The sequence below is a fragment of the Columba livia genome, chromosome 1 (assembly GCF_036013475.1).
Source record: "Columba livia isolate bColLiv1 breed racing homer chromosome 1, bColLiv1.pat.W.v2, whole genome shotgun sequence".
Taxonomy (NCBI): Eukaryota; Metazoa; Chordata; class Aves; order Columbiformes; family Columbidae; genus Columba; species Columba livia.
Genome location: NC_088602.1, coordinates 63681252 through 63697166, shown reverse-complemented (window position 1 = coordinate 63697166; position 15915 = coordinate 63681252). Strand labels below are relative to the sequence as shown.

The window sequence follows — 15915 nt, the reverse complement described above, 5'->3', positions numbered from 1 at the left end:
AATTCTGATTTAAAAAAACCCTGTAGATAAGTCATAGGCTTCTATAAGCATTTTCAAAGTATCTGTTCCTTTTGACTCACTTGCAGTTCTTTAATATTCCTGACTTTTGGAATACCTATCATACCCAGTTTTTGCTAATTTTTCTTGGCTACTATCCAGTTATTCTTTTTCTAATTATTTCCTGCTCTGTCCAAAACACGTTTGCTCTCTTGGTTTGCTGGAGCACTGATGTATTCCAGCTTCTAAGACTTCTTGCCCATGAAGAGATGTATGACTTCTCTGAAATGTAGATTCTACTTTTCTTGCTCCACTAAACCTTTCAAAAGAAGACATGAGTCTGGTGGGAGGGGAAGCATGTAAGGGGAAAACAAAAGGGAAGTTCTGGCATCACTTACTTTCAAACTGCATTTGTCTTTGTGGTGGGTTGACCCTGGCCAGCAGCCAAACACCCACCCAGCCTCTTGCTCACCCCTGTCTCTTGGGGAATGGGGAAAAAAATAGAAGGAAGGCAAAAACACAAGTCAATCGAGTTAGTCACAATTTAGTAGTGAAAGGAAATGTTGTGTGTGCAAGCAAAGCAAAGTAAGGAATTCATTCACCACTTCCCATCAGCAGGCAGATGTCCAGCTGCTTCCTGGCAAGCAGAGCCTCTACACACTTAACACTTGCTTGGGAAGACAAACTCCATCACCACAAATGTGTCCCCTTCTTTCTCCTTTCTGTGAGCTTTTTTTCCTGACATTTTTGTCCTCCATACATTTGGAAATGGTTTCCAGGATTAGTTGCTCTGTCAGCATCCCCGGGAATGAGGTGGGTCTCACTGGTGTGTAGTTCTATGGATCCCTCTTCTTGAAGAGAGGAGTGACATTTGCTTTCTCCCAGTTGTCAGGATCCTCCTCTGATTGCAATGATGTTGCAAAGACAGTTGAGAGTGACCTTGCAGTGGCATTGGCCAGCTCCCTCAGCACTTGTGGGTGCATCCCATCAGGTCTCACAGACTTAGGTATATCCACTTTGTTTAATGTTTCCTAACGTGGTCTTTCTCCAGTTGGAGTAAGGCTCCCTTGTTCCAGACTTCACCTCTGATCTCAGGTGATGCCTGGTTTTCCCAGTGGTAAATCCTACCCAAAAAAAAGAGGCATAGAAGGCATTGAGTACCTCATTTTTTCCCATTTTTCTGTCACCACTCTCCCAGCACTATTCAGTAGTTGGACCCACATTTTCACTAGTCTTCCTTTTTCTGCTTTTCTTTTTGCTCTTCCATGTTCCTTGCCAGATTAATCTCCAGTGTTAGAGTTCGTGAGTGTATTCAGCACATTGATTGTCAATACAGTGTCTGTAATGTAAAGTTTTGCTCCACTAGCAGACTGGAGTTTCTGGGGATGTCCCTCAGCACCCTAATTAAGGGGATCCCAGAGGCATATTATGTTTGGATTTTCAAGAAGCCCCTGGCAAAATTCCTCCTCAGAGGCTGTGAAAGAAAGGAAGGAAGGAAAGGAGAGAAGGAAGGAAGGAGACCCAGCAGTGGAGGAGAGAGTCTCTTTTGACTTGAAGGCTGGGAAGCACAAGGTCACATAGCAGGATGGAGAAGGGTCAGTAGTGTGCTCCAGAGGTGCATGCTGGCACTGGTTTTAGTTGATGTTGATGGTCTGGAGAAGGTAGGGCGGAGTGAAATGTTCCAGTCTGTCAGTAAAAGGTTGCTAACATTGGTACTCTGGATGCTTTGTCCATGGCAAGGAGCAACATGAAATGGAGTGTGTGAGCAAATAGGTGACAGCGAGCCCCTGCGTGGGAAGTACAAGGTTTTTTTATAATATCTGAAAGGAAGCTAATCTAATGTGTGCTTCCCTGGTGCCAAACTTGGCATCAGCAGGCCCAGTTTGGGAAAAATCTTGGTGTCCTCACAGGTGGTTGTCTGCACAGTTGGAGGTGGCGTGCAGTTGGGCGTCAGGGAGACGGGCACTGAGAACAACGCAGGGGATGTCAGTGTGACACTGGAGCACGGTGTGCAGTCCTGATGGCAGCCTCTCAGACATCGGGGAGGTAGAGACTAAGGAGGGAGAAAGTCAGATAAAGTCCTCAGGAACATGGGACACTTGCTGTGTGAAAGAGGGAAGATGGGCTGAGTCTCTTGAGGCTGAAGAGGAACAGCCGCAGGGGGGCTACGGCTGGGGCTTCCAAACTAGGGAAGGAAAAGACAAACACAAAGTTGTGGGATATGGTGAATGGTGACAAGAGGAAAGGAGGCACTCTGAAATTAACAGGAGGTTAATATAAAACAGAGAAGAGGAGCCAACTTGCAAAATTTGTTTCCCTAGCATGTCAATGCAAAAGGCACTATCAACAGGTTGAGAAAGGGATTATACAAATTCATGGAAGGCATGTCTGCAAGCTGCCATTAGAAGGGCTGCACAAGGATTCATCCTCTGATGTCCTAAAAACTGCAGCTGGGCTGCAAGGAGCCTGAGTGGGACAGACTGCGGAGAGGTATCAGCTTTGCTTTCTCTTCTTGTACAACACTTCTTTTTGTCATTACTAGAGATAGTGTGGTATATTATCTAGCCAGGGTTTTGACAGAGGATGACATTTCTTATGTTCATAATTGATGGAGCAGAAATCATTCAGAAAGAAATCAGCATTCTCAAGACTTGTGCCAGATCATCCCAGAGGTGAGCTTGGTAACTTACAAGTTTTAAGATAAATGTGATGGAAAAAAATCTACTCCTTTGAAAGACATTTTCTTTACAAAACTGTACATCTCAGTTGCTTGATAACATGTTCAAAATTACGTCTTGGAATTAAATGCATGCTGGATTCTTGTATTCAGGAGATCACACAGGCTGCCAGCTTAAAAGTTGTTAGCTGCAGTTCTAGTTATTATTTCAGGCATAATAAGAATACCATCAAAGGGTTCTGTGTTGTCTTTTTCTCTGTAACTTTTTATTATGCCTTCAGAGCTTTCCACAGATGTGTTTCTTCCTTCGAAAAGAGTCTTCCCAAGTGTACTGTGTACTATTCCATAAGCTTTTAAGGTCTTTTCCATCAAGACTGTTTTCAAATAGTCACCCCTTTAAAACTTCCGTGGTGAAAATGCGAGTTTATAATTTCTTCCCTAAAGACAAAGGGCAGTTCTTGCTCATATCTTTCTTGTTGACAATTTCCATATTTTTACCACATGAGTTTAAAAAGACAAAGCAAAATGTGGATGCAGGAACATCCAGAAGCTTCTGAATTTCTTCACCGTGAGGGTGGTGAGGCATTGGAGCAGTTTGCTCAGAGAGGCTGTGGATGCGCCGTCCCTGGGAGTGTTCACGGCCAGGCTGGATGGGGCTCTGAGGAACCTGGTCTGGTGGAAGGTGTCCCTGCCCATGGCAGGGGGTTGGACTAGGTGATCTTCAAAGGACCCTTCCAACCCAAACCATTCTATGAGTCTATGAATTCAACTGACTTTAAGGCTGAGCTTAATGTGGATGACTTTAGTCTTAACTGATACTTTGTATTTGGCAAAATTAATGTGCTAGACCTGGAAGCATGGGGTGGTGGATTGGTTGTGGCATAGAAGAAGAAACAGAGCATCTTTTCTAAGAGTTGATCTGCTTGGACTGCTGGAACATGCCTCTGTATTCTTAGGTTGTGTTCTTGACCTGCTTACCCATCTGTATTTGTATGAGGTATTGGAAGATTCATGGTGATCACATTGTGGCAGATTTGTCTTTTCATAGCTTTTAATTTTTTATCAGTGCTAGAAATTCCTTTATCTGTCTATGTACATAACTGAAGTTCTGATGGCTTCTGGAGGAGGACATTGAACAGAATTTGTCCCATGTTGAACTCAAATAAGCTGGCTGTGCAGTAATAGAAATTTTACCTCCTGCACTGTTCCTCTCCTTTAGATGTTTGTCTTCACTCTTTTCTGAGCATCTCTTTGGCCAGTATTTGCTGTCTTTCAGGATCTCTGTTCTGTTTTTCTTTTCCTTTTTCTCTTTTTGTGACTATCTATCACCTTGCTTTCTTTAACTTTCTTGTCCTTTGTTGTCTGTTTGCCCTATTCCACTTCTGCTTGTCTCCATCCTTTCACCTGCACTTGATTCTCTATTACCACTGGTGTGGCTTTTGGGTTTTGTCCCAATGGTTTAATGTGAGAACATATAATATGGGATATTTCAAGTGTATTAGAAAACTAACTTCAGAACAAAAAACTATGGAACAGCAGTTTTGCTTCAGTTTTGCCATTTTTGTTCCTTGATGTGTCTTTCTGTTTCTAATTTGAACAGTTGCAATTGGAAGATGATCAGGGCGTGAATTTGGGACTTGAGAGCAGTTTAACGCTTCGCCGTCTTCTAGTCTGGACATACGATCCTAAAATAAGGTTAAAGACCCTTGCAGCACTTGTTGATCACTGTCAAGGTCTGTTTAACATTCATTTAACATTTCTGGAGAAGCTATGTAATTTTGAGTGGTTGTCATGCTAAAAGTGGATCTCAGTAATGTTACTGTTATGTTTTAGAAATTTTTGAGTAGCTAATCCACAGATTCTTTCTCTTTTAGTTTAAGAAAAAACATGATGAATTATAGTGTTTTTTTGGTACACTTTTTGGATTTTTTTTTTAAACCTAAACATACCTGAGAAATCAGTCAAATTTTAAGCACCTACTTTTAGTCATCTTGCACTGTGGAAAACCCCCCACTAATACAGTATGAAATGGTTGGCTCAGTCTCTTTACTGTGTATGAGTACTACTCTATTCCTCTCTATGTGATGGCATATAGGAATGATTTGCCACTTCTCTGCAGATTAATGTGAAACAGTGAAACTTTACAAATCTGTGAATGTGTGGCTGTGTTGGCAATCCACAAAACAGAGCTGAGCAGTGGTGTTAGAGTTAGCTAGAACTTTGGCCAGTAGGCTGTGCTCCTTGAGGGATACTTCAGTTTTGCTGCCTTCAAAAAATAGTGGAGATTGTGGCCATTGGGAAAGAGTATCTTGAACAAAAAAGGCTCACAGCATCTGTTTTACATGGATTATTGGAATTGGTAATGATTTGAAAAAAAAAAAAGGCTTTAATTTTAAGACATTCATGAAAAATTTTAATGCTACAGCCTGTGCTGCAAGAAGCTTTAAAGCTGTGCAGCATAATAACAAAACAAGTACTAGATCTATTTTTTTTTTTTTTCAGTATCTTACTCTTCAATTGCAAGAAGAGATATTGCGTAAAGGAGCTTTGGGGGGGAATGATAATCAAGAGGCAGGAAAGGTGTGTTTGTATGTACTCAGACAGCATCAGGTACAGGAGAGAAGGAAAACATACTAAGGTTCCTTAAATGCTCTTCTGGTGGGGGTGTTGAGGAAGAAAAGAAACGTAAAGTCAACCTTTGATTCCTCCAAGCTACCATAAAATAGACAGAACACAGTGTCAGAGAATTGTGCTTAATGCTTCAGTGAGATCAATGATTCATGCCCTAAAACCTGGGAATTCCCTGTCAACATTAAAAAAATGTGCTTTTGCTGTTTTTTTTTTTTTTTTTAGAATTGCTGTTCAGCAAGCTCTGAGTGACATATGACTAGTTAAAATCAATGGCTTAGGAATTTAAGTCTGGTACATTTCTGTTCTTTTCCACTATGATCTTACAGGGAGAAAAGGGGGTGAACTTGCCTCAGCGGTTCATGCCTATACTAAAACAGGAGATCCCTACATGAGATCTCTGGTTCAGCACATTCTTGGCCTGGTATCCCATCCTGTACTGAATTTCCTTTATCGCTGGATTTATGATGGAGAGCTGGAAGATACATACCATGAGGTAATGTATGTGATGCAATAAATATTTTGTCATCTGTTTGTTGGCTTTGTGGGAGTATAATCTGTGAGAGGCTTAGAGGAGAATTTGAAAAGTAGACTGTGGTAGAAATGTATAACGTATGAGTAAGTAACATATACAATAACAATGTGAAATGTGACTCTCTTCATGGATTCAGTGAGTGTGATATCTGGAGGTTGCAGCAATGTGTGTTGTCTTCAGTGAATCATATCCTGAATCTGTTTATTAGAGGCAGAATGGTGGACTAACAATAGATGCTTGCTTTTGAAGTGTGTAATGTGTATAGTGTAATGATGATAAATATATGTAGAGTTCTTTGTACCTGTTTAGAATGCAAGCCTCACATTTGGAATAAAGTTCAGAATATTCTGCTCTGACTACTTACTGTTATCCTCAGCTTCATAAATAACTTGGGGTTGTCAAATTGAGTAGAAAAGGTTTATCGTTCCGGAGTTCCTCTAGAAACTCTACACAGTTATTTGTTCTGACTTCTGTAACAGCAAGTTCTAGTAACTGCCCTTTTTCTTCTTAGAAATGATTTTATGGCTTTTTAAGCACTCCTAACTCTTTCCTGTCTCCAATCAGTGCACTGTTGTTAAAATGATTTTTTTTTTTTCCTGAAGAAGCCAAAGAATCATTTTTTAAAATGAACTGAGCACTTCTGAGACACATCTGAGTAACTTCACTTGAGTGTGAAATATGATGTCTGATTTCTGAAACTGTCCATCTGAGTCAAAATTAAAATGAGTACAAATATCACTTGCAGCTGATCTTTAAGGTCAGCATTAGGAGACTTGTGTGAAATGTCTGTGAATCTTTCTGGCTGTAAAATAGCCACTTTTTTTTTTCCCAGCTACTCCTTAGACATGTGAGATGGGGTTTTTTGCTTTTTACGTAATTCGTTAGCTTTCAACTCTTTGTTTAAAAATTTACATTTGCACTGTGAGACTGTTCTTAATACTGAAAATCTGTTGGATGTGGTATACTGAAAGCTACAATTTTCATATCATAGACACAGTTGTTGAGCAAATATGTGGGTCATTCTTGGTGGAAATGGTATTTGGAGGCAGTGAAAAAAAGGTCTAGTCCAAGAAATGGTTATCTTGTTTTACAGGATGAAGACAGAATCCATCTACAAGTCATCTTAACAAAACTAATAATGTAGTTCTAGTTTCTTACAGATGAAAGTATTCTGTTGTATGGAGTTGAGGACCTTAGCATTTGATCACCAGTTCAATTGCAGGATTTCTTGTGTGTGGTGTAGGGTTGTGTGGGTTTTTTGTTTTTTTTTTTTTTGTTTTGTTTTGTTTTGTTTTGGTTTTTTTCTTTCTTTTGGTTTTCTGCATCTATTACAATAGGAGGAAATCCAAAAGGGCTTGGGTAAAAATAGGACCAGTAAAATAGAAGTATATGTTGTATTCTGAACTTTATCTCCTACCATAACTGTAGAACTAATTGCTGGAATAAGCTATACACTTCCATATTTCATAGTGGATATTTTACAGATAGTACCCTTTACCCTCAGGTCATCAAGGTTTCATCATGTACAGGGGAGATTAAATTATGCGAGCTGTTCTTTAACTTTTTTCTTCAGAGTTCATATTGGGCAACATACAATTTACTTATCAATTGCCAGGACAACTCTGCAAATTAGCTCTGATTTTTTTTAAGTTAGAAGAACAACTTGGAATATTTGTACAGTTTTCTGAATAAAGAAATGAAACATTAGGGGAGAGTTTGCCTTCATCTTTTCTTTTTTAATATTTATTTCAATCTACAGTTTTTTGTAGCTTCAGATCCTACAGTTAAAACTGATCGGTTGTGGCATGACAAATACACTTTGAGGAAATCAATGATCCCTTCTTTTATTACAATGGAGCAATCAAAAAAGGTATGAATTTGAAAATTAGCCTTCTGATTTGTTTGCTCTATGCTGCTGTTTAGATTTCCATTAAGAAAACAGAGATGAAAATTAACAATTAAGATTTTTAGAATTGTTTGTTGAGGAAGACTGTTTCTGTGTTTGATTCTCGAACTGATAAACTTTAAGGTGATCTCAAAGGGGGGAAAGAAGTTTGTGTTTAAAAAGATTTTGTGTTGGCATTGAAGTTCTGGATTGCTGTGGTTGGGATTGTGAAGCTAAGGCCACGGAAACATGACAAAACATCCTGTTGTCCTGGTGGTTGTGGGTGGCTTTCTGCTTGGTGTTGGTTTTTATGTGGTGTTGCGGGTTTTTTGTTTTGTTTGGTTTATTATATGCAAATCGCTTTAAAAAAATCCTTTTTTGTTCAGGTCCTACTAATAGGAAAATCCATAAACTTCTTGCATCAAGTTTGTCATGATCAAACTCCATCCACAAAGATGATTGCTGTGGCCAAATCGACAGAGTCTTCAAAAGACGGTAGAGTATCAGTGTTTGTCAACTTCTTCCCTTTGAACTGAGCTCTGGGCAATATTCGGTTTAGACTGTAAACTGACATGGGGTTGGAAAGGAGTGTGAAAATCCCATCTGCGTTAGAATACAGGTATTCTAATGGATATTTGCATTTAACGAAAGATTTATGAAGATGCATGTGTGTCATTTTATTTTCTTAATTTGATGGGTTTGCTGGGCGTTGGTTGATATACTGGTTTTCTAAATGAAACCATTCAGAAACTAGTCTGCCTTCAGCTGAATTTTGTTGAGAGGGCTGGGGTGGGGGCAGGAATATTCTTGAGTGCCACAATAACAATTTAGTACTTGTGACTTCTCATCAAAGATACTTCATTGGATGATTCCATAATAATACTGAATTAATTCTGTGATTAAAAAAATAATAAATAGTGCGTTAGTTATAAGTAAGAGAATGAGCATTAAAAACAGGCATGACAGAAGCCTTTCTGTAAATGAACTCTAACATTGTAATATGTCCGAAGAAATCTGAGTATGTGGAAGGTTAATAAAATTATTTTTGAAGATTACTTAAAATTGGGGATGTCAACCGAAACTTAACTCTCCGGATTCCTTCAGGTTCTTCTAGAAAGAAACAAATATGATTTCAGTCTTAATGAATGAAAAGTTATGTATCGTTTGTGTTTATTCTTTGGTGCCATTTTCTTTGTAATTAAATTAACATTGTTACGATGAAAGATTGCAAATAAGAAATCTGTAAAAAATTGAGACTTCTTGTGTAAATACTAAGAAGGAAGGTAAGGTAATGCAGTGGATGCTGCTACATCTGTGAGAAAAGACAACTTGCCTTCTTCTGGTGAAGGTGATACTTTACTACTATAACTTCTTTTTATAATTCATCTAATATATCAAAAGGAGTCTAATAGTTAAGATGTAGATCACTGGGATAATTTCTCTGATGCAATTTTGTACATAGTTTTTAGAAGTATAATGATGTCTTACTAGTAAATACACCTTTTGCCAAGAGAAGAATTATCTAAACATTTGTTTTTCTGTCTAGTTATTGACTTAGTTTTCTAAGAACTTTTGGACACCTTGTACAATGTCTTCTCTGTTATTCCTGTTCTCAGATACGTCTTTATTATATGTGACTTCAAAGCTTGGTTTTGTAAGATTTTTTTTTTTTTTCTTCTCCAGATTAATCTTGGACTAGTTTTTATATTAACTCTTCACGGCATGGACTTTAAGCATGAATGAGTACCTCCGTGAAAGGTGTTCTAATAACAAAATCCCTTTCACATCTGCAAGAATATTTTGTCTAGTAGTGTGGTATTTGTACAACGTATGGTGCTTGCCCAGTCAAAGATGTGCTTAAAGTGCAGAAGGGAGTCAAGGTTAAGTGAATAAGGGCTGTAAATGCATTTGAATCATCATCTTGCGAGCTACTCCTGAAAAAGGCAAAACCATTCTTTGGCTACACTACTTCCACCACTTTACAGTGTTTATGGCCATGCTATTCCAATATTTTTTTTAAATTTTCACTTGTTTCTCTCTCCTTGAGTGAATGGATGATCCACACAAATATAGGTTCTCTATTATGTAGGGGATGAGAGCTTCAAAGCAAGTACATTATCTTAAGTGCTGAGAATGTGTTTCCAAGAGAAGTGTAGTTTTAGAAACGGGTGTTATCCATTCTATCTGCAGTGTGCTGCAGGCGTGCTGAGCTTACGGGCTGCAGCTTAAATACCTCATAGTATTGCCCTGCCTTAATTCTGCACGAAACTGCATTTGTGTTTAGAGCACTTTACCCATTCAATACAGAAAGAACATTATGTGTCACTGGTGTTGGAAATGTGTCCTGTTGTCCTTGTCTGTGCCATATGACAATATCTTGAGACTGCCCTTTGGATATTTACTTGTAATAAGATGATGGAAAGCTAGGGTGCTAGCCTCAATTCTGGATGATTTTTTCATTTTTAATCTGAATGTTTGATGGGTCTGGCTGATTTTGGGTGGATTTGGTTTTTGTTTTGTTTTGATGTTGTGTGGGCTTTTTTATTATTATTATTTTTTAGTGGTGGTGGTATTTATTTCTTTAATTTGCTTTGGAACCTTAACTCATGTTTCTGCAGTTTCCTTCGGATGCTGAAGGAATCATAATGTAAAAAGCTGTTTGAACATTCATTAGAACAGGAAGCCAGAGGTGAAGAACAGTGTAGAAGTTGGTCATGTTGCCTGACAGGGGATTGTAGCAGGCACTTGGGGAAGAAGGACAGTAAAAAAGGCAGATAAAGTGATCCCAGATCTGACCTTTGGCTGTCCACAGTTTGGGAACTCCCAAACCAGGCATGACATGAGACCATTACATTCAATAGCAACCCATGGGACCTGTCTGTCTGTGCTTTTTGCCTGACCCTTTCTTTACCCATTTCTGTCTTTTCGCAGTGTCCCGAGATAATTTTTCACAGCTTTATAAACTTGGGCTTAGGCCTCTTGGTTGTTGATGTAAGCGACTTACTTTTTTGTTGTTTTTTTTTTTTTTTGCCAGTAGTTTTGCATGTCAAACAGGGATGGTGCATCGCCTGTGTTGGCGTGTGTGTGTATGCAGAGATGGTACATTACAGCTACACATGTAATCTTGAATTTTCCAGTCTCAAAGATAAAGGGCTGTGGCCAGGTCACTTTCCTCCAGGCAAGGGGTAACACTAAGGAGAGGAGAAAGTTTGTGTTTGATTTGTTGTGTGTGTGTGTGTGTGTTTGTTTGTTTGTTTTCTGCTTGGGATAACAAGAAATTGAGGCTGGTCCATGTGTCCTTAGCCATAGGTGCTGCCTTAGACATGATCACCCCTACTTGAGCGGAGGCAGGACCAGCATGTGTGACTTGGTAGGCTTGCCATGGGCAAACTGGGCAACTGCCTGCTGGCTTTGCCTGTGCCTTCACCTAGTCCTAGGCCCAACCTCTGTGTCCAGTAGCTGAAGGTGTATTAGCTTATAACTCTTTTTTGGTTGTCTTGTTCTCTCTTCTGCTTTGTCCATGAGGCTGAGAGCATCTCCTGGAAAGATGCTTAGAGCAGGGGTGTCAAACTCATTTTCACCAGGGACCACATCAGCCTCATGGTTGCCTTCAAAGGGCTGAGTAATTAAATTTATACAGCCCTAAAATTGCATTTGGCACTGTCCTGTATCAAAAATAGCATGGTCAGCAGGACAAGGGAAGTGATCCTTCCCCTGTACTCTGCATTGGTGAGGCCACACCTGGAGTATATTGTGTTCAGTTCTGGGCCCCTCAGTTCAGGAAAGACACTGAAGTGCTGGAGCGGGTCCAGAGAAGAGCAACACGACTGGTGAAGGGACTTGAACATAAGACCTATGGGGAAAGGCTGAGGGAGCTGGGGTTGTTTAGTCTAGAGAAGAGGAGGCTTAGAGGTGACCTCATCACTCTCTATAACTATCTGAAGGGAAGTTATAGCCAGGTGGGGATTGGTCTCTTCTCCCAGGCAGTTAGCAATAGGACAAGGGGGCGTGGGCTTAAACTCTGCCAGGGGAAGTTTAGGCTGGATATTAGAAAGAAATTCTTTACAGAGAGAGTGGTCAGGCATTGGAATGGCCTGCCCAGGGAGGTGGTGGACTCGCCGTCCCTGGAGGTTTTTAAACTGAGATTGGACATGGCACTTAGTGCCATGATCTAGTAAATGGACTGGAGTTGGACCAAGGGTTGGACTTGATGTTCTCTGAGGTCTTTTCCAACCCAGTTGATTCTGTGATTCTGAGAGTACAAGCTGGGCACAGGTTAAAATAATGTTGAAGTATGGGCTGCTTTAGACTTGCTTTCACTTTTGCTGTACCAAATGTATAATATAGTGGATCAGAATAAATAACAATTTCTCTATTTTTATGTTTTGATTCCAGAGCTTGTTTGCCCCAATTTTGGAATAATACTAATTTAATTTTAACTTTTTTTTTTTTCTTTTAGCTGCTGATTTGTTCACAGATCTGGAAAATGCATTTCAAGAGAAAATTGATGCAGCTTATTTTGAGACCAGCAAATACCTGCTAGATGTTCTCAATAAGAAGTACAATTTACTAGAACACATGCAGGCCATGAGGCGCTACTTACTACTTGGTCAAGGAGACTTTATCAGACATTTGATGGACTTGCTCAAGTAAGAGAGTAGGAAGGGTAGTTCTGTTGAATTTCTGATGCTTGCAAATACGCACGATCAGCACAGAAATTGTTTTGCTTTTGGAAGAAGGCCCTTTAAGTATCTTACTACTCGAAGGTTTAATTGAACAACTTTTAAATTCTATTTTTGGGTTTAATTTCTTTGACCCTGAGGCTTCAACTTTGTTTTTCCTTTTTGATGGGAATTATATACAAGTACCATTTCACAGTGTCTTGGGAAGCTGCACTAGTACAGATATCTTTATGCCTGACCCTGTGAGAACCTCAAGGATGTTAGCACTTCTCTCATGCCTGTCAGCAAGTTTAAGTAGAAATGTTTTCTTGCTTTTTATGCCACTAGTTAGCATTACTGTGACTGTTAGGCTTCTCTATTTTGCAGGTATTTGGTCCAAAACATTGTGTCAATGCCTCAGTGCATTTTTAAAAATTTAATTGATGCCTCACCATCCTCTGTTTTAAGAACTCGAGTGCACCTACAGGTATCACTTTTAGTTCTGAAAGTGTATTTACAAGCTCAGTGCTTGTACATGCCGATGCTACTGATGAAACTTAGTCTACCAAAGATGTCTCTTACAAAGCTTTCCTTTGGTCTAGAAGGCAGGCTTTGTAATAGAGCTCCCATTAACTTGTTTGTAAATCAAAATTAATGTGGTCTGGTGGTGATTTGTACATGACCAAGCTTTTTTAAATGAAAATCAGTGTGAAACAGAATAAGGTTGGTTTGTGGAGTAAGTATCACATTTGAGGAAGTAGCAGTGAGGGTCTTTCTAGTAGTGATCATGGGAGAGAGGAGCAGCACAAGGTGCTTGTTGCAGCTCTTTGGAAAGTTTAAGTTCCATAGAGGGGGTGTGTTTGTGTGCTTTTGCCAGCAGTTCTAGGCCCGTGAGGTGTCTAGCAGTAGATCTCTCAGAACTGAAATGAAATGAAATTATTGGTTTGGTATGTTAATGCTGTCATCTGCCTCATTTTAGATATGAATGCAACTAAAGTTACAGAATAGTTATGCTAGCAACCGTGGTAATTTCAAGTTACTGTTATTAAAGGAGGATAAAGTTACTCCTCATGCTGATGTTTGGGTGTATAGCTGCATGTGAACAGACAGTTTGAAATATTTTGCTCATTGATTATTTTTTTTGTGGTTAAGAGTGAGGGAGTAATATGAGAGGCTTTGGTAGAGAAGTGTTTCACTCTGTGTTGCAGTTACTACCAAACCACTGCTGCAGAATATCTCAGTAATATACCATGACTGTTTGTTTCATAACCACCAGACCAGAGCTTGCACGACCAGCTACAACCTTATATCAGCATAATCTGACTGGAATCCTTGAGACAGCGGTGAGGGCAACTAATGCCCAGTTTGATAATCCCGAGATTCTCAAACGACTGGATGTTCGACTTCTGGAGGTCTGTTGCATCATGGTGACTCTGACCTGAAACATAGCCTTTTTTTGTGTGTGTATACATGTGGACATCTATATGAAACAAGATTTTAATATCTGCATATAGTAAATACATCCCCCCCCTTCCACTGAAGTCTACTTTGAATCATGTAAACCTCATTTAATAAGTCTTCTCTTATTTTCCCATTTCCTTCCTATTGTCTATTTGTATTTCAAGCTGTGCGTTTACAGCCATTTCATTGACAATACAAAGTTGAGTATTTGGGGTCTAACAGTAACTGGTGTTCTTGGCCCTCATCTGAGGTTCTGCTAACAGCTCCTACTGCTGTTGCTCTTACAGGAACCTGGGGGATGGTCTCTTGGTCACCAGTACTTACAAAGGGAAAAGCAATGAAAGTGTGTTTCATAAAAGAGACCTCTGGGTAAGAAACTTGAGTTAACAAGAATCTCCAGTCCCAGAGGTGGAAGTTAACTTAGGTATTGTAGCATCTGGAATAAGTCTATACCTTAGGCTGAGTCCTGCCTAAGAAGTTTTTCCTTCCCTTCATTTACTTTACTAGCTCCAATGGAAATACATTGACGTTACAAACATCAACATTTTGGTGAGACGAATCCTATCCTTGTGTCAAACTTCATCCGTTTTTGCTTATGGTACTACTTTTGACAGAGAACTCCTGTATTCTGTATGGATGTGCATGTTTGGGTTTTTATAGGCTGCGGAGAATGAAAAGTAAGCAAGAGTTGCTCTTTGGCACAGGCATGGTCTGGTTATACACTGAAAGTGGTGTATCTTTTTAATACAGGTATCTCCTGGGGACACTGGATGGGATGTCTTCAGCTTAGACTATCATGTTGATGGGCCAATAGCAACGGTAATGTATACTGCTGACTATGAACATATCTCAGATACTGAGTTTAAATTGCTAAATATTTTTTTTAATGAAATAACCTTTTGTTTTTTATTCCTGAGTGTAAAATCAGAGCAACTTCTTTTTTCTTTTTTTTTCTGGCATTTAGGATGCACCCACTGTATAAACAGTTGAGCCAAAATCTCACTTTTTATAAAGGAGTGCTAAAAAGCTAAGTTTAAAACAATCATTACTGAAAACTGGTAATTCTTTTATTCCAGCAGAGATTTTAGCAAGTACTTAATAAATGGAGTGCTCCCCTTCTTCTATTATTACTGGTCTGTAGCTGCTAATTCAGGATAATTTGCAAGGAACTGAAGAATGTATATGAGGATAACCTATTTGTACTGTCTAAATGACATTTGATAGGTAGTGTTCATTAGAACTACAGAGAAAATAGCTGGAGTATTGATCAGAAAGCATTTATCCTCTATAAGGAATTTGTAAAGAACTTTTTTTACAGGACATCAAAACGTGAGTCTGACCAACAGAAGGAATATTCACATACATACATAGTTTGAAAAGAGCGGAATGTTTAGGCTTTGTCATGTTCACCCCTTCTTACACTTCCCACAGTGCCCTGGGCCTATGTCAGTGTTGGGTGACTCAGTTCAGCCCTTGAGGGAGGATCTTCCCTAAAGCTCTGTGGTTTCCAGGGATTTTGTTTTGACAATATTAACCAATAAACTGCATGGGTCAGATAAGATGGACTGAAGAGGTTCTTAGTCCTTCTGAACACATGGTATGTGTATTAAATTTGGACTGATGTTTTGTGTTGTAGGTATTTACACGGGAGTGCATGAGCCACTATCTAAGAGTATTTAATTTCCTTTGGAGAGCGAAGCGAATGGAGTATATTCTCACGGATATATGGAAAGGGCACATGTGCAATGCAAAGCTTCTGAAAAGTATGCCAGGTGAGAGAGGCCCAAAGGAATGACATGCTTGTAAACTGGAGTTAGCTGACTGCATCTTAGTTTAAACTGTATTAAGGGGGGGGGGGGGAAGTTTCTTGAGACAGGTAAATTTTACATTTTGTTGCTCCTCTTGATTGACTTTAATAGTAGATGGTGATGAAGATAAAATAACATTACTGAAGTGGAGGTTTCCTGTTTGGTTTACTTAATCCTCGGTTGTGAGTTTTTGTAGCAGTGAATAAACAAAAACACCATGTCTCTGGAAGGGGATTGTTACTCTCCCATCCCCTTTTGTTCAT

General features: G+C 39.4%; 1 protein-coding gene across 2 annotated transcripts in view; it reads left to right on the top strand.

Annotated features, from left to right (window-relative positions):
* Positions 1–15915, top strand: part of TUBGCP3 (tubulin gamma complex component 3) — a 59842-nt gene that overhangs the window by 25784 nt on the left and 18143 nt on the right. For both annotated transcript variants that reach the window (XM_065058829.1, XM_065058822.1), the window contains exons 10-17: positions 4275–4407; positions 5632–5798; positions 7597–7707; positions 8109–8217; positions 12182–12371; positions 13660–13795; positions 14595–14663; positions 15481–15616. In XM_065058829.1, coding sequence (XP_064914901.1) covers positions 4275–4407; positions 5632–5798; positions 7597–7707; positions 8109–8217; positions 12182–12371; positions 13660–13795; positions 14595–14663; positions 15481–15616 — 1051 coding nt within the window. The remainder of the gene's footprint in view (positions 1–4274; positions 4408–5631; positions 5799–7596; positions 7708–8108; positions 8218–12181; positions 12372–13659; positions 13796–14594; positions 14664–15480; positions 15617–15915) is intronic.